The following is a 22,427-nucleotide window of genomic DNA, read 5'->3' on the forward strand; positions in this document are numbered from 1 at the left end:
TAAGAGTTTTCATTTTGATCTAAGATAATACATTGGTATTAATATACATAAAATCACATTTTATAAGGAACATATTTTTAAAATGTGTATTCTCATTTTCTTAAGAAATAAGAAAATTTGAACACTACTTTTCTATTGTTATGTAAAATATATCTGTAAACTAAAACTGTGCATTGAACAGAAATTTATCAGCACAGTGTTATTCACAGAAGATTAATAATTTTAGCAAAAGAAACTCACAAATTGATAGGAGAGATAGATCAATGAAGCAAGCAGTTCTAACAGTGTGTGTTTTAGCCATATTTCTGGTAAAGAGGTTTATCTTGCTTAGGACTCCAGGATGTCTCTTTGGTCTCCCGTTTGTCTATGATTGCTATGTGTTTGAAGCAGAAATGCCATCTTGCAGAAAGTCATCTTTTCTAGAAAAGTAATTTCTGTGTTCCTCTGGAGACACGGGGTTTTAAGAGATCTGTTAAAATGAAATTAAATGAAAGAGCCATTTATTTTAGTTCAAACGAAATCTGATACTCACATTTCTGCTCATTAATCACAAGAGATCAAATTAAGAAAGTAATTCATCTTGCCATAGCAGCAGTCTTTCATATTACCAGAAAGTTTTATTTTTCACTTTCTGGGAAACTTTAATTAAATAAGTTTCTTCTTCTGGCAATAACTTCATTGTCTGTTTTTGGAGGATTGGGCAGGTCTTGTTGGGTGAAAAAAAATAAAATAGTGACTTTTTTACTATTCAGTGATCCATTTTAAAAGTTTGCTCTTTATATAGGACACTGAAGCTACACTACAGACTAAGTGTAGCTGATTTAAAGACAACTCTAGAATGACACAGGTAATCTTTTCTTTGGGTGTTATTTAATCTGGATTTCATTTAAGAGAACAGGGTTACCCAAATTGAGTGTCTTATGAATTTTGTCCTATCACCTTCTTTTGTGATAAATATGTATTCATTTTCTCATGAATATCCATATGTTTATTTGAAATTATGAAATAGAGATGGTAACACAAATCTTGAATAATACATTTTAAATATCTTTCCACGTATGGTCAGAATCTCTCATTTTATCTTCTCGGACCTGCCTGGCATAATCACCTCATTTATAATTTGTCACCTATAAATGTGCATACATTAGTCATTGAATTAAAAGGGCAGAACAATTTCCAGTGTTCCATTTATATTAAGCATGTCATTTTCTATTTTCTTATTTTTCTCCTTATATGCTGTTTTGAGAACAAATATATTATTTTTCTTAGAACAATAACCTTTAATTTAAAAATCTTCATTGCATTAATGATCATTTTCTTGGCAAGAGAGTTGGTTATAGTATATATTAAATAGCATATGTGTTACTATAAAATGAAAATTTGGAAAAGAAATAATAAAATTTGTTGTTTAATGAACTCATAAGAATACATTCCTGAAAATTAGTTAAACTGTACTATGGTGACACTAAATCTGATATATCTGTAGAGTATATGTTATCAACAGTGGGTGAAAACACCGCTTTGGGGTAGAAATTGGTTCTTAAAGAGGCAGAAAACATCTTACTCTTTCTTTATATAAAGCAGAAATAGATATGTGAAATGCATAAACAGATATATCACATATCTGTGGTTTAAAACTGCCATATGGACACATATGTAATACCCTTTGTAATACTTTTAGCAATAAAATAAAAAAATAAAAATAAAATAAAAAAAAACTGCCATATGGTATGGTCATTAGGAACAAAATATCTGAAAGTACTCCTTAAGGGTAGATTATTTAAATAAACATTGAAAAATAGTGATTTAGAAAAATAGTAAGAAGAAAAATTATGCTTTTTCATGTACTGTTTTCAATTTTTTTCAAGTAATGTGACAAAAATATATATGAAAGTTTATGATACTCTTACAAATCTTGCCTTCACTCCTAAAAAAAATGAGTTACACCTTGTAAGCACTCACAGATGAGTAATGTACTGAAAGGGTACCTGACAGAAGAAAGGTCCCAGGGCAGCAGTGAAGAGGCCAAGGCAATGGCACCCTCCTAGGCTGGGAGTGACAAGTGGAATCCTCCCTCCCACAAGTTGCGCTGCTGACTGCTTGGGATTGACAGAAAGTTCTGAGAATGGACACATGCTCAGGTGATGCTTATAGGACATGCTTCCATAACATGGTGGCCAGGTGTCGATCCCCATGTAGTTGAAAATCTGCACATAACTTTTAACTCCCCCAAAACTTAAGTTGGCCCTCAGTATTCAAAGGGGGTTGGTTCCAAGATCCCCACAAATTTCAAAATATGCAAATGGTCAAGTCCCTTATATAAAACTAGAGGCCTAGTGCACAAAAATTTGTGCACTTGGGGGAGAGGGGTGTCCCTCAGCCCGGCCTGTGCCCTCTTGCAGTCTTGGACCCCTCAGAGGATGTCCACCTGCTGGCTTAGACCTGCACTCTGGGGGATTGGGCCCAAGCTGACAGTCAGACATCCCTCTGGCAGCCCGGCAGCCCTTGGGGGATGTCCATTTGCCAGCGGGGAGCAGGCCTAAACTGTAGTCGGACATCCTTAGAACTGCTGAGGAGAAGGAAGAGGCTCCCATCACCACCACTGTACTGTCAGCCGTCAGCCTGGCTTGTGGCTGAGCAGAGCTCCCCCTGTGGGAGCACACTGACCACCAGGGGGCAGCTCCTGCATTGAGCGTTTGCCCCCTGGTGGTCAGTGTGTGTCATAGTGACCAGTCATTCCCAGTTGTTCTGCTGTTAGGGTCAGTTTGCATATTACCCTTTTATTATATAGGATAGAGGCCTAGTGCACGAGTGGGGGCCAGCTGGTTTGCCCTGATGGGTGTCCCGGATCAGGGTAGGGGTCCCACTGGGGTGCCTGGCCAGCCTGGGTGAGGGGCTGATGGGTTTTTGCAGGCTGGTCACACACCCTTCAGGGTGGGGGTCCCCACTGGGGTGCCTGGCCAGCCTGAGTGAGGGGCTGATGGCTGTTTGCAGACTGGTCAACCCCCTCCCAGTGGGGACCCTCACCCCATGGAGGTTTGGCCAGCCTGGGTGAGGGGCTGATGGCTGTTTTCAGGCTGGCCACACCCCCTTTAGGGTGGGGGTCCCCACTGGGGTGCCTGGCCAGTCTGGGTGAGGAGCTGAGGGCCGTTTTTAGGCTGGCCAAGCCCCCCGGCAATGGAAGCTCCCAGCCTCTCCTTTTTTTCTTTTTTTCTTTTATTCTGGGATTTGTTTACCTTCTATAATTGAAACTTTGTGGCCTTGAGAGGAGCTCAGAGCCAGCCAGGGTGGGCGAGAGGGAAGCTTGGCTTCCTCCATCTCCAAGGGCAAACCACTCCTGCTTGTTCCAGCTCCATGGCCACGGCTGGCTGAAAGCAGGTATTTGAGGTTTATTTACCTTCTATAATTGAAACTTTGTTGCTTTGAGTGGAGCTCAGAGCCTCGGCTGCAGCAGGCAGGAAGCTTCCTCCATCATTGGGGCAACCAAGCTGCCTGCTTGCTCCAGCTCCCTGGCTGCTGGCCGCCATCTTGGTTGGGTTAATTTGCATATAGTCGCTCTGATTGGCTGGTGGGCGTGGCTTAAGGTGTAGCGAAGGTACAGTCAATTTGCATGTTTACATGTTTGTCTTTTATTAGTGTAGATGGTATAGAACAATTCATAGAGTTGGTCCTCCATATCTGCAGACTCCCAACCATGGATCAAAAACAGTACAGGTATTCATTATATAAGTGGACCCACACATTTCAAACCTGTGTATAAGTGGACCCACACAATTCAAACCCATATTATTCCAGGGTCAACTATACTAATAAATGCCTGAAATATATCTGGACAGATTATCCAACTAAATAGAAATGCAAGTAATTACTTTACTTTGTATAAAAAAGACAGATGGAATGAGCTATTTAAATAATCATAATTCATAATAAAATATGCAGCTGGATCCATTTGCATTGTTATTTGCCTGATGGGAAAACTCAATTTCAAAGACACTGCTTGCTTGTAGTCCAGGAATGGAACTTCCCTGGAAGCTGAATCACTACCAGGTAAATGGTGGGAATGGATTCCAGCAGCTGGTAAGGAATCCTGACTTGGAGCAGCTTCAACCTGATACCCACCAAAGGGCCATGGGTTGTTAGGTCATTTATCAAAAAATTGCAATTCTTTCTGCTACCCCGTATTTTCTTGAGAGTGTATAAAAACAAACATAGGCATGAGCAAGCAAAGAAAACATTATTTTTATTCTAAGGGACTCAGAAACTGAGGCTGAGATTCAGAAATCCAAGATGAACACCTAGTACAAATTTCCCCATTAAGTAGAATTGATGGAAGAGATAAAAGGTGGGGTTTTTTTTAATATCTCAAAGACAGATAATTCAAGCAAAAACAAACTTTCTGAAACTTTGGCTAAATTTTTCAAAAAAAATGAATTTTGAAAATGGATATGGTCATTATTGAGAGCTAATTATTAGTATGGGAGATCAAGTGGAAAAAATGATTGGAAATCATGAGAGGCTAGTTACCTAGGTGAATAACAGCAGCTTATGAAGGAAAAGGAGAATAGATAGAAAACAAATAATAATAAGCAAGAGAAGAGCTTTTTCCTACACTGAGGAAAAGCACCAATCTGTAGATTAGAAGACTCACTAAATTTTAGGGAGATTAAATGAAAAAAAAAATGCATTTCTAGGAATATCCTGGTGTCCTTCCTTGGTTTCAAGCATTAAGAAAATACCTTTTGAAGACTCTGAAATGCTTAAATAACCTCCAAAACTAAGACAGATAAATATGTTGCTCACTTGATGACTCATCTAAAATATTGGAAAGTAAAAAGAACAGCAACTTAAGAATCTGTGTGCAGCCAAAATATTCATGTCAGAGTTAAAAATGTCTTTTAGATAGGAAAGGATTAAGAGAGTATACAAGCCTTGATGTTTCTTTGAGGAAACTACTCTAAAGTATCATAAAATAAATTCATCTCAATCTATAGGAAAAGATAAGAGAAGATGAAAGAAAAGTGGTGATAAAATGTCAAATAAGAACCTTTAAAAAATCAAGAACTCAAGAAACTATAATTTAATTTGTGTATGATCTTGGGAAAAGCAGGAGTGTGATATCAATAGAGAGCATGAAAGAAGGTGTGTGATATCGATGGAGAGCAGGATGATAGAAGTACTTTGAAATGTAGATTGGCAAGGTGTGAGGGATAAGTGTGTAAGCAAATTTGCCTAAGGGAGGAGTTTACAACGATTCCAATTAAATGCAATAATAAAAAGTATAGGTTGATTTATGATCATTGGCATAATCTGGAGGATTATCAGAGTAGAACATCTGAATTAGCAAGGAAGGAGTAGAAATCAACAATTTGACCAAGCCAGAAAAGATAAGAAAAGGTTTAAAGATGAAATAAGAATGACATTCATACAATAAATAGGAAACGTAAGACCAACTATAACTTTGGTACATTAAATATGGACAGGTTGAATTTTCCCATCAAAAGACCTAGAAAACTTGATTATGTTTAAACACAAAACCAAGTATTATTAGGAAACGCATACAAGGTGGTTCCAAAAGGTAAAACAACTAAAAATGGCACCTAAATATTAAAAGATTTAAAATACTTAGCAGAATGTGCTAAAAATTAAGGAATAGTCTAAAGGGCAAATGATGTGAGTGCAAAATGCCCAATGGGCGCTTAAGCCAGTGGCTGCCCTGAGGGCATTTGCATATCCTTGTCACCTAGAACTTGTTTCAGGACTGGAGAAAAGGCTATGTGCAGTGAAATGTCAGAGCAGAGAACCTCATGTAACATCAGGGCACAATGAGAGTAGGAAGTAATCTGGCAAACTTCTGTCTTGACCTTGACCCCACGTGGGTGGAAAAAGAGTAAGCTTTACTGAAAATGTGGAGGCACAATCCTGCCCTCATATGGGATTGGTGGTCCAAGTCACATTACTTTTAGGGTCTGAGAAACATCAGCTACAAAACTGATTTAAAGGGGGTACCAAATATGTAAGATAACCCTTGAACCTTGACAGAACCAATCCTTTCTGGAAAAATGTACTTTAAACACAGTTCTTGAAAATCTAGAGGAAAATGATGATTTCTTGGAAAAGGGTCAAATTGATGGATAAAATATGAAACATGATCAGAAGAACCCTGGAAAGTTTCAATCTACCATTACAAAAAGGAATGGAACCACTGGTTTTCCTGCTGCACTTTACCAACTTTTAAAAATGAAATATTCCTTGTTTTATTTAAGCAATTCCAGATGAGACCATGGAAAACTCTGTACGTTTGATAAAACTAGCATAAGCTTAACGAAACCTGACATGATAGTGTGAGTAAAATTATAGGCCAATTTCATATATGAAAGTAACTACAAAAATTATAAAGAAAATATCCTATATAATAAAAGCCTAACATGCTAAGTGTCCAACCAGTCTCTATGATGCACACTGACCACCAGGGGGTAGACGCTCCGACCGGTAGGTTAGCTTGCTGCTGGGGTCCAGCTGATTGGGACTGGGTGAGATGAGCCAGACACAACCTGGAGCCCTCCCTCAGTCCCTCCCCGGCCCCAATCATGCACTGGTGGAGTCCCTCAACCTGGCCTGTGCCCTCTCCCAATCTGGGACCCCTTGGGGGATGTCAGAGTGCCAGTTTCGGCCTGATCCTCGCAGGCCAGGCCAAGGGACCCTAGTGGTGCACGAATTCATGCACTGGGCCTCTAGTTCAGTGATGGCGAACCTTTTGAGCTTGGTGTGTCAGCATTTTGAAAAACCCTAACTTAACTCTGGTGCCATGTCACATATAGAAATTTTTTGATATTTGCAACCATAGTAAAACAAAGATTTATATTTTTGATATTTATTTTATATATTTTAATGCCATTTAACAAAGAAAAATCAACCAAAAAAATGAGTTCACATATCACCTCTGACACGTGTGTCATAGGTTCACCATCACTGCTCTAGTTATTCAATAAAATCCAGATTAGCATTATCATTTAGTGTTTATTCTAGGAATATTCAAATGGTTAACATCAAGGGCTCTTGTGATACATTTGACTACCTCAACAAATTGAAGGTTAAAATTCTTTAAGTAGAATTGGAAAAGAAGAGAAGCCCTTAAACAGAGTAGAAATTAATTATCAAAACCCACTGCAACTATTATGTAGGAATGCTGAAGAAACTTTCATGGAAAACGAGGAGCATGGATTCCTCTTTTTCCCCACTTCATTATTTACTATATTACCGTACAACTGTATCATTGTAGCTAATAAAGTAATCCAATTAACCCCAAAATCAATCTTGAAAAAATATTATCTTCAATTGCAAATGAAATGTACATATTTTAATAAAACCCAGGAGTCCTTATTAAAAATATTAGTATTAATAGAAGAATTTACTGAGGTGGTTGAAGAAAGTCAATATAGATAAATCAATAGCTTTTCTCTTCACTGGAACTAACTAGGTAGAATGGTAAAAAAAATAAATAAAAATTTAAAAGGTAAAAAAATGCCTTTATATTAGTAACTGGAATATTAAATTCATGGAAATACATTTCACAAGAAACAACATCCCTATAGGGAATTTTTATTTAAAAATATAGTCCAAATAAATAGAAAAACTTAGTGTGATCCTAGATATGACAGTTTGATAATAATCTTTCTAAAGACCTGTTTTGTATGTAAAGGTAAAGAAAGTAATCATAAAGATAGAAATATGTGACCAGATAAAATTTAAAGTGCTTACAGAGCGAATGCCACCAAAATTAAAAGTCAAACTATTGACTAGGGAAAAACTATTTGTAGTTCATATAGCAGACAGAGATGACTGTTCTTAATATCAACAACCTCAAGAACTAATAAAAAAGACAAAACACCACCATAGAAAATTGGCAAGGTTATGAATAGAAAAACTGTCTTAAAAATAAAATAAATCTAAATAATCAATACACACATGAACAGATAAGCAAAAGCTTGATTAAGTTTGATTACATCTGGTGATGGTACAGATTTAAAATAGGAAGCACTTTCCTACCTTGCTGGAAGGCAAATGATTTTCTATAACATTTTGAATGAATTTATTAATACTTTTTTTTAAATTTAAAGCTCCATAAACCTGTCCTCTGCCCCAGCAATGCTAGGTTTGAGATTCTTTTTATAGATATGAAAGTTCAATAAATATGAATATTGCATAAGGATGGTTAATGTAGTCTTGTTATTGAAGCAGCAAAATGCTTAACATTTTTCCTGATGATTTCTTATCAAGGAAAAACTATTCTTCAATGAGTCATCAGGGAGAATGTTGAATTAAATAAACATTGACTGCTATGGGAAATATGCAGCTGATGAAAAGAATAATTAGGACCAAATCTCTATCCCAGGGGGGTGGGGTGGTTGTCTATGATTGTTGGTGAGTGAGAAAAGCAAGTTGCAGAGTGACGTATAAAATGCAAGCCCACTTATGTGATTGTACAGTTTATGTTTAGATGAAACAGGAGATGTTAAGGAGGAAACATGCAAAGTGTCTCACAGGGGATTTTGTTAATACTTTATATTTCGGATTATTTAACAATTCAAATGTATTACTGTTTTATATTTTTAAAAAGGACATGCCAATTCAAATTAAGAAGCAACTTGAGTCTACAGAAGTGCTAGATAGAAAAGTAATGTTAATTTCTTCCTTACATCTAAATTAACCACTTGTAATGCTTTTAGTGTTTTATTCCTAAAATGTTATTTTTAAAAATATGGTTTTCTCCACATTTTTCAAATGTGAGTGGACGAAAATCCCTTCTGATATTCTGTGTTGGCCTAGAAAAAAGGAAAGCAAGCTTTCTTTCTTCATTTCTTCCAATAAATCATCTGGTTTCTCCTCAGAGGGATATGTTATGACTGATTCCAACACTCAGCCTTGTGCTTTTCAATTAGGAGTTAAGCTGTATTGCACATTTTCATTCCAGTTGCAACCTTCTTTATAAAATGAGTTTTCTTACCCATAGGACAAGTAAAGAAATAATACATGCTATATTTACGTGTGTATTTTATAATATTAGTATTTGTAGTAACAAATTCATAGAATTAATGTAGATTAGTATTTGTAGTAACAAATTCATAGAATTGATAGATTAAGAGGTTAAGCTAATTCATTAATATAGTAATTTTGATTATTAACTAATAATATGGACATATAATGTACTAATATGTTAATGCAGGTACATAAATTCCTTATAGAATCTATCTCTATTTGTTTGTGGCCCAAGACATAATAATATTGAAACATTTATATATTAGTTTAATTTTGCTTACCAATATGTAAGTTGTTTTATAATGTACCATGTGCATTATAGAAACTTTATCTTTAGAGTAAACAAATTATACAAAAATGCACCCTTATAAACTGATGGAAAAAATAGATCCAGAGACCTAGAAGCACGGGACAGACTTCAGAGGAAAGGCAGCATTGGGCAGATGGGTGAAAAGAGCTTAACAGGGAACTTGTATGCATATATGCATAGCCCATCCACACAGACAATAGTGTGGTGAAGGCCTTGGAGGGGCAAGTGGAAGGTGGAGGGGGTCAATGGGGAACAAAAGCAAAGGGGACAGCAGTAATACTTTCAACAATAAAGATAAAGTTAAAAGAAAAATGTACCCTATCTGTGTATATAGTAATTCTATCAATAGAAATGACTTTTAAATATTATCAAATAGTGCATAATGAAGAAATAATGCCACGTGCAAACATTTAACATTTTAACATGTTTTCTAATTGCTTAAGATATATTTGGTATGCTAGGTTCTAGTTAGTGTGTTTCAAACTATTTTTTTTTAAATAAAAATGTCATTCTAGAATAGATTATTGTGGGCTCCTCATTTTATATGATAGTGGCTGAAATTCATGGACTGACAAATATATAAAATATTTTTAAATACATTATACTTTTAGATTTCAATTCCTCTGTCTCTTTGTTCACCTAGGTGGCTTTTACCGTACTTTTTGACTTGGAAGCACTTCTGAAGATATGGTGTTTGGGATTTACTGGATATATTAGCTCATCTCTCCACAAATTTGAGCTATTACTTGTGATTGGAACTACTCTTCATGTATATCCAGATCTTTATCATTCTCAATTCACATACTTTCAGGTAATACAAATAATGCCTATTTGTCTTTAGACATTTTTTATTCCATAGAAAATACTAGTCACATTATAATAATAATAATTGTATAAGTTTATATATAACAGTTATGTATAATTATTAAATGCACACTTAAGATAGGTCTGATGAGGCCTAACCGGTTTGGCTCAGTGGATAGAGCGTCGGCATGTGGACTGAAGGGTCCCAGGTTCGATTCCGGTCAAGGGCACGTACCTTGGTTGCGGGCAACATCCCCAGTGGGGGGTATGCAGGAGGCAGCTGATCGATGTTTCTCTCTCTCTCATCGATGTTTCTAGCTCTCTATCCCTCTCCCTTCCTCTCTGTAAAAAAAAAAAAAAAAAAATCAATAAAATATATTTTTTAAAAAAAGATAGGTCTGATGACATCTTAAATACCTAAAATAGTATGTTTATAAATTGTAATATTGTTTTTAAAACTCTTCAAAATTCATAGTAATAAATGGAGATGTTTTAAAAATATAGTTCATAAATTAGCACAATGTGAAGAAAATGCATTCCAATTTCATTGATTTTATTTATTGGTAATACCAAAGCTGTCATTTTCAGGGCTGTATTAACTTAAGATGCTATAACCTGAAACTCAATATTCTAGTTACTTGGAGAAAAGGACAAGTAAATATTATTCATGAAAATGAAAACCAAATACACTGCAACATAAAAAGTTGATCTTCTAAAAATCACCACTAAGCATATTGAAATCATAGAGGACTATCATGGTTTAAGCTTTTAAAGGATGGTCCAAAATTCACGCAAGAAGTAATTTTGATAGAAAACACAGGTTTATAATTAAAAATTGTAAATTTTTTATTGATTCATAAAGTATACAGTATAGGGTTATGTATGGAATAGATATCGGATAAATGGCCTCCACGGTTTTGCTGGAACATACGCACTCTTTTGTTGAAATTTCCCATGACCATTTTGCATAAATGTGGCTGAATTTCAATGAGGCTCATTTCCATCTTGATGGCTTGGTTAATCGACAAAATTGTTGCATTTGGGGGTCAGAAAATCCACGAGTGATTGTTGAGAAACAAATGCATCCACAACGTGTCACTGTTTGGTGCGGATTTCGGGCTGGAGGCATCATCAGACCATTCTTCTTAGAAAATGCGGCTGCTCAGGCAGTAACAGTTAATGGTGCTCACTATCACGACATGATAATCCAGTTTTTTGTGCTCAAATTGCAAGATATGGATGTGGACAACATGTGGTTTCAACAAGATGGTGCCACATACCATACAGCCCGAGAAACAATTCAATTACTGCATGAGTCATTTCCTGGTTGTGTAATTTCCCGTTTTGGTGATCAGAATTGGCCGCCCAGATCATGCGATTTAACGCTGTTGGACTTTTTTCTTTGGGGTTTTTTAAAGTCTAAGATTTATGCCAACAAGCCCACGACCACCCATACCTTAAAGGAGGAAATTGAGTGCTGTATCAACGAAATTCAGCCACATTTATGCAAAATGGTCATGGAAAATTTCAACCAAAAGTGCGTATGTGCCAGCAAAGCCGTGGAGGCCATTTACCCAATGTGCTATTCCATACATAACCCTATACTGTATACTTTATGAATCAATAAAAAATTTACAATTTTTAATTATAAACGTGTGTTTTCTATCAAAATTACTTCTTGTGTGAATTTTGGGACACCCTTTAGTACCGTCAACATCTTTGCACATAAATCTCTTGTCCCATGTTGGGTTATATCCTTGGCCTTGGTTACCTAAGTAAGATGGCTGAGGCAAGAGATATACACATGTTCAAAACTCTTGATACAAAATGAGCTTCCCAAACATTCATGCACTATAGGCCCTTTGACACTGCTATCTAGCTTCACAAAATCAACCTGAGCATGTAGTGCTTACCTTAGAGAACCATTGTAGATAATTATAGAAAATATGCCTGATAGTCAAAGCTACATGATACTTTAATATAAACCTATCATATCAGACAAATTTTAAAAATACTAATGCTATTTCAACAAGGATGTAGTATAAAATATATTCAGGGTTTGAAAATTCTTATAGATTTGCACAGATAATTTTTTTGTAAAAATGTTAGAAATAGATCAAAATTCTAATTCTTTATGAGATAAAAAAAATGGAAACTGTTTAAATGGTAAATATTTGAGGAATAGCTTAGCAAGTCACATGCCAATTTGACCATAAAATTAATAGCTGTGATGAATTTGCAATAACTTGGAGATATGATTGTTTTATTTAAATGCAAAACTATATAAAATCATATAACACCTAAAAATAACCTGAAGGTTACTTGGTTTTACACATGAAATACTATCTTAAGTCATTAACAAACCATTGGATGGCTACTAAACTAATATCTATCTATTCAGCACCTACTACAGATAAAGAAACAGAATAAGAAGAAACAGGAGATAATAATATCTAATACTCTCTGGAAAACAGTTTAAATATTAAAAAAATTTTAAAGTCAAAAATGACTCCATAGAAATAAACCAAAGTATTACAAATTATTAATAGTCATTGTCTCTGGTGTTTTTCTACTAGTCTGTTTTTACAAAATATCTAGACTTTGTATTCATGCTTCTAATAATTTTATATAGCTTCTAGAGGCCCAGTGCACAAATTCGTGCATGGGTGGGGTCCCTCGGCCTGGCCAGCAATCAGGCTGATTGGGGCCCGTCTTGCCCAGTCCCAATCGGGGCCAGCTGGCCAGGGGGAAGGGACCATGGGTGGTTGGCTGGCTGGGGGAGGTTGGCTGTGGGATTGCACTGACCACCAGGGGGCAGCTCCTGCATTGAGTGTCTGCCCACTGGTGGTCAGTGTGCATCATAGCTACCGGTCGACTGGTCATTTCGTCAATCCGTCGTAATGGTCGCTTAGGCTTTTATATATATAGATAGTCACATAATATGCAATCAATGAAATTGGAAATTTTACTTGTGTCTTTCATTCTGGATTATAATTTGTAATAATTTATATTAATAGTTAAGTGATTTTCATCTGTATCTCTCTATACATGGCCATGGGTATATTTTTCTAATAAAATAATTCAAACCTACATACCTCAGTTATTTTATGGCTAATAAATAAATAAATCTCTTAAGAAACTTGGGTGTCACAAGATTTTTGCAAATTCACAAATGGAGAATCCATTGTACCGAACAGATTGGCACCTTGTGGGTCCACTTTCATCTCTCTTGTTGGTCCTCACACTTCTCTTTTCAGTGGACCTTTCTTCATTGTGTTGGCAGCAAGTCTTCCCTTAGTGAATATCATATTTTTCATATTTAAATGTGAAGTCAACAGTTTTGTACAAAATGACTCCCTTTAAAATATCAATTATCTCTGAAACTAATTATTGGTGCTATTCATCTATTTATTTAAATGATATTAACTGAGCACATAGTGTGTACATGAACTGTTCCAGATACTGATGGGAGAAAGGTGAACAAGGCAATGAAGTTCCCCACTTTAGTAAGCATAAATTCTAGGGGACAAGCAGTTCATAAACAAGTATACAACAGAATGTAGAATACAAGTGCCAGAAATGGTATAAAGAAGAAACAAGCATAGTAAAAATGATAGAGGTTGTGGGATGCGGTGTCATTTTAGATAAGTTGTCATGGGAGCTCTCTCTGAAGAGGTGACATTTGAGCAGAGACTGAAAGGAGTGAGAAGCATCCATGAGAGGCTCAGGGAGGAAGCATTCCAGGTAGAAAGAACCACATGGTACCTGTCCTGAGGTGCAAACATACTTGGTTTGTTCAAAGAGTAGCACCAAGACCAGTGTAGCTGGGCTGGAATGAACATAGGGCAGCATTGTCCGATGGGAATTAATGAAGCCTTTAAAAATGCTATGGTTCTAACATACCGGGATAATTGTGACACCGACTGGTATTTATTGTGCATTTACTATGCGCCAATCACTGTGCTGAGTGTATTGTTTCATTTGATTCTTATAACAATTATGTGAGCTAGACAGTGTACATGTAAACGGAGGTCCCGGGAGATTTGAGAACTTGCCTAAGACCATATAACTAGCAAATGGTAGAAACTCATCACTGACAAATTTAATTTCACAGCTCATATTCTAAACCACACAATTCTACAGTACTTACTAATCAAACGAATAGTCTCTAAGAGAGACTTAGAAATGTGACCAGGAAAATGTGATTTGGAAACTATCACAAAATGTTCTACAGACCTTATGTTTGAGAGTATCAGTAGGAACACAAAAATCAACATGTTGGGTAGACAGAGTAAAAATCATACTTCTCCCCAAATAAATGAAAAGGCATAATTATAAGGATTTTGGCTTTCCTAGGATGCAAGGTTAATCCTTTGAAATTGCTGATCAAATCACCAATGTGGGAGTTGTGTTAAGCTCTGTTTCTTCCAGCTAATGAAATATTAATTTATCAAAATTGCACAGATGTGCATAGGCTGTTTTTATTAGCATTTGGGATAGGATTCAAAATTACGAAGGAAATTCTTTAAATATAATTTTAGCACAAATGGGGAAAACACACAGTACTAAATTTGAGCTATAAACCAGTTAAAGTGTTTCTGCAAACTTGCCTATATTTAAATATTAACAACTAGATACCGATCATTTATGTTTGAGAATAAACAACTCTAATAAAAATGTGAAATCTTCCCAGATTAGTACTCTAGGTACTAATGATTATGAATAATAATATCTTAATGGTTTTTATGACAAAGCTGTTTGCTTGTTATTTTGAAAGATAGCCTCAGTGTAATGTTCTGATTTCAGAATGCATACTTAAAGTATTATAACAGGAGAAACTGGTAACTTAACCGTATATGTAATATAATGCTTCATTTGAAGGACTTTAGCATGAAGAAATATACATTTTCTCGACTTATTTAAACATTTGTCTATTTGTTTACTGGACATGTGGCTAGAAACCATACCATTTGTGTTCTTCAGACAATAGGCATGTGTGGGAACCATGCCAGGTTCCGGGATAGTCAAGGCTGGTGGGAGCACAGAGGCCTTGTTATCAATACACCAGAATGGCCAAAGGTCGCTCTGGGCATGTGCCTAAATGGGATGTTCAAGGACTCTGAGCCTGGGAATCCTAATCAGGCCAAGATACCATGATAGGGTGCAAGGACACAAGGTACACTGCCCTTCTGTAGCCAATATGGTTAATGTAACTATTGTCATGAAGCCCTCTTTGTCTAAATGGTATCAAAGTAGGTTACTGACCAGCTAGTTGGCTGGAGTGAGAAGAAGTCTGCTGGAGTATGGAGAGAGAGCAGCTGGGATGGCGTGTGTGAAGAAGTCTGCTAGAGAGAGTAGCTGGGCAGGAGAGACAGGAGAAGCTGCTGAGCCAGAGAGCTCAGGTACCGCTAAGATGTGAGGCGGTGAGTCTAGGATGCAGCGTGCGGCTGCTCAGATAATAGCTGTGGGTACAGAGACTGATGCTACTTTATGGGAAAGATATGCATTGACCAGCCGGTGTCCGGCTGCCTGCCTGTATGGACTTTGCTGTGAGGACTGTTCTTATCTGATGGCTATACGGCCACTGGCTTCTGCAATAAAGACTTATTCTTGTACACCCACAACCTCTCATATCCTATACCCGGCATCCTAGGAGGTCCAGCCCCAGGCAGAGGGGCTCGGACCCAACACCTGCTGTCTAGTGAGCAGAGGATAAAGGAGGAGCTTGTACTAAGTTCCCAACAGTTAGTACAGTGGGCAGGGTTCAAGCAGGAGCCTGCCCTGGCATAGTGGGTTAGGAGAATTTAGAAGAACACATGTACTCACAGCCATTCAGAGCCAGTCAGACCAGCAGAGCTGTGTGGTGCTCTTGCTGCTGGCTCTGACAGCATGATAATGTTACCTCAGTATTTCCTGTTAATTCAAAGTTTAGGGGGCAACATTCAGAGTCTAGAATTGTATTATTGGGACTAAATCACTTTCCTTTTTTGATGCTATCATTCTTAAGCTGACTTTCTCCATCTAGTAGCAAAAATGTCTCCCAGAAGCTGGAAGCTTATGTGATTCTTACAGTAATACCAATTGGGAACAACAAAAAAAAAGGAACACCTCTCATAAGTCCAGCAAATGTTCTGCTGAATCAAATAATTGTGAATACTCTGGTCAGGCCTGGATCTCGGGGATTTGGGAGTTCCTTTGTGGACCTCATGGACTGTGAGTGTAGTAATGATTTGTCAAAGACAAATCAGGAAAAGCAGGAAGCTAGGGATGCTGGAAAGGAAAATCCAAATATATTTTATTTTGGCCCTGGCTGGTGTGCTCAGTTAGAGCATTGGCCCGCACCCGGAAGGGTAAAGGGTTTGATTCCTGATCAAGAGCTATACCTGGGTTATAGGTTCAAACTCTGGTCCTGGTCAGGGCACATGCAGGAGGCAACCAACCACACGTTGATGTTTTCCTCTCTCTCTCTCCCTCCCTTCCTCCCTTTTTTCCAGTCTCTCTAAAAATATCCTCAGATGAGGATTAACAAAACAAACAAACAAAAAATCATATATTATTTTGTATGTGTAAAAATTAAAATCTTGGTTTTTAAAGCATTTCCTGTTTCTTACTCTATTATTTAAATATTTGTATTGATTTCAGAGAGTAATGGAGAAGGAGAGAGATAGAAACATCAGTGATGAGAGAGAATCATTGACCGGCTGCCTCCTGCACACCCCTTGAGCCTACAACCTGGGCATGTGACCTGGACTGGAATTGAACCCGGGACCCTTCAGTCCACATTCCAATACTCTACCCACTGAGCCAAACCAACTAGGGCTCTTACTATATTTTTAATAAACTATTCACCTTTATTCTCTTAAGAAGCCTTCACAGACAACTTAAGCTCTTATTGATATTAAATTAACTCAGACTACCATTCTACATACATATTTTATTTATGCCAAGACAACAATTTTCCTATTTTAATACCTCTAAATTTGGGGTCCATCTTATAACCATTGGTGTGTTACCCTTTAATTGGCAACATTTTTTTATTTATCCGATGTATATAAAAAGTTGATAATATCTTAAACTGAATGTAAAATGCTACTTTTCCGTATTTTATACTTCAACTTTTAATTACATTCTCATTTATATATTTAATGCTATAGATATTTTTATACTCCCTTTGTAATAATAGCCATTGAATATATTTGTCCAACACAATGTTTGGCACATAACAATCAATCAGTATATGTTAAATGAATGAGAAAATAAATGTATTAGTTAGTTATCGGTGGGAATTTTTGCATATATAAATACACACACATACATATACATACATATACATGCAAAACATATGTGGGTGTTTTGATAACAAGCTAGGCTAATATAACAAAGATCTAAAAATACAAGGTTTACATAAGATAGAAGTTTGTTTAGTTGGTGAGTGTCCAGGGAAAGGAGGTGGCTCATCTCTGTGTGGGCATCCAGGAAATTGGTCTTTTCTGTCAGATTGGATTCATCATCTTCTATTCAAGGCTTCTATTTTTGGTCCAAAGGGTATACTCCAATTGTTTCCATTTCCCAGCCAAAGAAAAGTATTAAAAAGAGTATCTAGGACAGATTTATTTCTTTTTATGTGCTAAAAGTTGCAAAAATCACTTCCTTTCACATTCCATAGGCCTTAACCTAGTCTGCTGGCCACACCTAGCTACAAGCGAAGCTCGAAAATGTAGTCTCAGCCCTAGGTAGCTCCTTCCTAGGATAAAATTCAGAAAGTTCTATTTCCAGGATGGAGAGAATGGACATTAGGGTAGCAGTCTCAGCCTTAAGTAAAGGCTCCAAGACAGAAGGTTTTTAAAACTTTTTTTTATGAATGTACACTAACACTTGGGAAGTTTTACTTTATTATACAGTGAGTATTGATAGAATTGAACTACATTTTCCTCAATATTTGAACATTAGAAAAATATCAATTTTATTTCAACGACATGTACTAGTTAATACCATTTTGAAATATGTGTTAAAACATCACCATTTCTCTTCATTCATTCATTTGGGATTTATTGAGTTGTTTTTTGTTTTGTTTTGTGGCTGTTTTGTTTTTCATCTTTTAGTTTTTGTTTTTTCAATTTATCTTTATTGAAAGTATTAAAGATTTCCCCCTTCTTCCCCCATGGACCCCCTCCACCCCGTACATGCCCCCACTCCATACCTACCACACTGAGTTCTTGCTATAGGACAGATAGTGAGCTAGATTGATAGCTTAGTTATTATACTGTGAATTTTCCTCTCTAGATGCTTAAATGGAAAAGTGCAACTTTATAAAGTGCTATGAAAAAAATGAGGTTTTAATATGAACTTATTTAAGATTCAGTGTAAATAAATGATCAAATATGTATGTTTTTCTCTCCCAAAATAGGTTCTTCGGGTGGTTCGGCTTATTAAGATTTCACCTGCGTTAGAAGACTTCGTGTACAAGATCTTTGGTCCTGGGAAAAAGCTTGGGAGTTTGGTTGTATTTACTGCCAGCCTCTTGATTGTTATGTCAGCAATTAGTTTGCAGATGTTCTGCTTTGTCGAAGAACTGGACAGATTTACAACGTTTCCAAGGGTAAGAACAAAAAGATGCGGTTGAAGTCATTATTCTTATTATAGTAATAATGATTAACATCAAAGTAATTTCACTTTAACAGTGGTTCAATCATATTGTCATCTTTTTGATAACTTGGAGTAGCTAGTTTTAATATTTAAATGGTCTCTTCTGCAGGGTGCAGGTGTTTGAGCACATGTGCAGCTTATGCATTAATTCTACAATTCTGGAAATAATCTCATGGAATGAGATGCTGAGACCAGTAAAGATTGAATGTGGGGTTCTCAGCACTGTTAAATGAAAACATAATAGAATTTTAAAATAAAGTTTGCTCTTTTTTGTTTGTGAGAGTTAATATTTTAAAATCTGTTTTACAGTTCGTATATTCTTATGTCAGGTATAATCCAGAAGGATGCTTTTGAACTTTAAACTCATAAACTTTTCTAACGATTTGAAGAGCCTTTAGATCAGTGGTTCTCAACCTTGGCTGCACATTAGAATCACTTGGGAATCTTTTTAAAATCCTGATTTCTGGCCATGACCAGTGTGGCTCAGTAGATAGAGCGTTGGCCTGTGGACTGAAAGGTCCCAGGTTCGATTCTGGTCAAGGGCATATACCTTGGTTGCAGGCACATTCCCAGCAGGAGGTGTGCAGGAAGCAGCTGATCGATGTTTCTCTCTCATCGATGTTTCTAACTCTCTATCTCTCTCCCTTCCTCTCTGTAAAAAATCAATAAAATGTATATCTTAAAATCCTGATTTCTGGGCCTCATCCTCCGGAAATTCTGTTTCTTTGTTATGGGTTGGGGCCGCAACATTAGTAACAAAGAAACAGAATTTCTGGAGGATGAGGCCCAGAAATCAGGATTTTAAAAAGATTCCCAGGTGATTCTAATGTGCAGCCAAGGTTGAGAACCACTGCTGTAACCAGAGGGATCCTGAAAATTAACTCCATATGGATTTAGAAACATTAAAAGTTTAATGACCAAGATAAAATAATGTATATATCTTCACCATGAGCTGACATAGTAAATCCTATTATATAGAAAAGATAATATTGGGTTAAGAGTAATACACACACACACACACACACACACACATATATACACTGAGTGGCTAGATTATTATGACTGGCCAGATTATTATGACCACTCCATCAGTACTTCGTTGGGCCACCTTTTGCCTTCAATACTGCGGCGATTCTTCTTGGCATTGATTCCACGAGATGTTGAAAGGTGATGTGAGGAATCTGACACCATGCCTGATGAATAGCACTGTCCAGTTCTGTGAGATTTGATGGTTGTGGAACCAGCTCCCTGATGGCTCTTTTAACTTTGTCCCACAAATGCTCAATTGGATTGAGATCTGGTGGTTGTGGGGGCCACCTAAGCAAGGTAAAGTCTCCCTCATGTTCTTGAGACCACTCCTGCACAATACGAGCACTGTGGCATGACGCATTGTCTTGTTGGAGGAAGCCATCTCCATTGGGATACACCATCATCATGATAGGATGAACTTGATCAGCAACGATACTTAGGTATGTTGTGCTATTCAGACGTTTATAATGGTCTGGCCCTCTAGCAACTTCAGCGTGAAATTATAGCTAATTTGCCTACAAACATCAGGTGGTCATAATAATCTGTCCACTCAGTGTATATATGTATGTACATATATACATGCTCACATATATATGTATATATGGGTGTGTGTGTATTTTTTAATTAAGCTTTGAGGGAAAAGATGTCTGTATACATAATAGCTAGACTAATGACCCTGGGGTTTTGTGTGTTTTTTAACCTGTTGCTAAATTTATTACTTATCGCCAAGCATTTGCTGTGTGCCTGAGAGAGCCAGGCAACATTGGTGATCCTGGGATATAAATACAACTAAGTCCTAAGCCCTCAAGAAATTGTTGGCTGAGGGAGGTAACCAGTAAGTAAGCATAAAGCCTTGAAAAGGCAAGCACAAGGCTCTGTGGGAGCTCAGAGGTAAGATCCAGAACCAGGAAAAACCCAAGAAGCCAAGGCCTGTGACATCTCCCTCATTATCCAGTGGTCAGGTGTTGAGTTTGGTTGGTTAATGACAGTATGTGCCAAAGCACAGCACATTAAGAGAAGCCATTTTATGTAAGAAAAATCATATGATGCCTCCAACATTAAGCTAAAAAAAAGTAAACTTTAAAAATCATCAATTGTTTATATTATCTTTACTTGGGTCCAGGCCATTTTGGAGGCTGACTACCACCAATGTACATAGAGCTATGGGATGCAGGAGAGGCTCTGATCGATGAGAGAACCAGCCATGAGGAAAGGAGGAGTCCTGCAGAGGCAGGACGAGCCGGACTTAGCAAAGGGGACTTAGTGTTGGTGCCAGGAAAATAATTTTCCTCTGGCTGTTTCTCAAACCTGATCTTGACCTAGCCATCCAGGTGGCATAGTCTCTCTAGGAATAGAACTGGATGTCAAACTAAACACTGTTTTTATCGGACCTTACTGTATCTTGGGCCCCAGTAACATGCCATCAAACCCTCCTAAGAGGATTGAAAGGTTCAGGGTTGGGCCGGGGTCACACAGAATGGATTCAAGGCTCAGTGTAATCAAAATGATAATTTATTTCAGGCACCTGGGTGCAGGTGGTCTGACTCGAGAAAGAGCCAGCAGTGAATTGGGGAGGGAGCAGGTTTTTGTGCACTCAGGGAGAGTGGCTTGACCCAGGTATCAGGACCGTGCCCCCATCATAGTTTTATGGCCTTTTCCTTGTCCTTCTGTTGGCACCTGACGTCCTTTCTCAGTGGGCCGTGCAGGGGTGATGGTCTTCAGGAATTTCTGTTAAATAACCACTCAAGGGGAGCATGTTTGTGCAAGGCTTAGGCCAACAGAACGAGCTTTCCTTTGACATCTGTTAGATTTTGTAAGGCTCAAGCCTTATGTTTTCCAGCTAACCCTTTCAAGGATCTGACATGGACATGTGGAGGTGACTTCCCCATCCAGATTCCAAAAAGGGAATCCTGGAGGGGCAGGAGGCCAGCAGAGAAAAGCAGTCCAGGCATACTGAGTGACCCGCTGATGGAGCTCAACCCACATTGAAGTACCCCAGGTACTTCCCAAAATACTGGAAGGTGAAGGGGATCCTAAAGGCATCTCTCACTTGCATTCCACGGGATACCCAATGGGTCTCCCTGCCTCTGTCAGGCACTTAAATCCATTTTCCATTTACAGTATAAATGATCTTTCTATGATATAAATTGTCTCATTACACTCTCCTGTTTAAAATGCTTCAAGGTTCTCCATTCCCTTAAAATGACAAACCTTTTAATGTTTCTCACTATCTTTTCATCCCTAGCTCTATTTACCTCTTCAGACCCCTTTTCAGGATTTCCCCCACCACACCTTTCAAAGACAGAGATGGTGTCTATCTTGCTCATTCAACCCTCACTGTTTAGCACAATACTTGCCATGGGGTAGCTATAAATAAGCTTTTAGATGAAGAATGAATAACAGTGGACCAAAGCAAACTTTTAGGTTCTGTTCTCACTGTATTGGGCCAGCAAGCCAGGTTCTTTCTTCCACTGCTGTCCACTTCTCCAGGACCCCCATCAGCTCCATCACTTCCTTTACCTTCTATCCCACCTGAAATGTCTGCATAATTCTGTGTGAATAATTTAGCTGCAGGTAGCAGAAAACTTGACTCCAACTGACT

At 37.5% G+C, this 22,427-nt stretch overlaps 1 protein-coding gene across 5 annotated transcripts in view; it reads left to right on the forward strand.

Annotated features, from left to right (window-relative positions):
- The window catches only part of NALCN (sodium leak channel, non-selective), a 300,069-nt gene that overhangs the window by 120,087 nt on the left and 157,555 nt on the right, over nt 1-22,427 (forward strand). For all 5 annotated transcript variants that reach the window (XM_070408640.1, XM_070408639.1, XM_070408642.1 and 2 more), the window contains 2 exons: nt 9,990-10,157; nt 18,558-18,749. In XM_070408640.1, coding sequence (XP_070264741.1) covers nt 9,990-10,157; nt 18,558-18,749 — 360 coding nt within the window. The remainder of the gene's footprint in view (nt 1-9,989; nt 10,158-18,557; nt 18,750-22,427) is intronic.

Source organism: Myotis yumanensis, unplaced genomic scaffold, assembly GCF_028538775.1.
Source record: "Myotis yumanensis isolate MYYU_CA2020_CCGP unplaced genomic scaffold, mMyoYum1.0.hap1 SCAF_3, whole genome shotgun sequence".
Lineage (NCBI taxonomy): Eukaryota > Metazoa > Chordata > Mammalia > Chiroptera > Vespertilionidae > Myotis > Myotis yumanensis.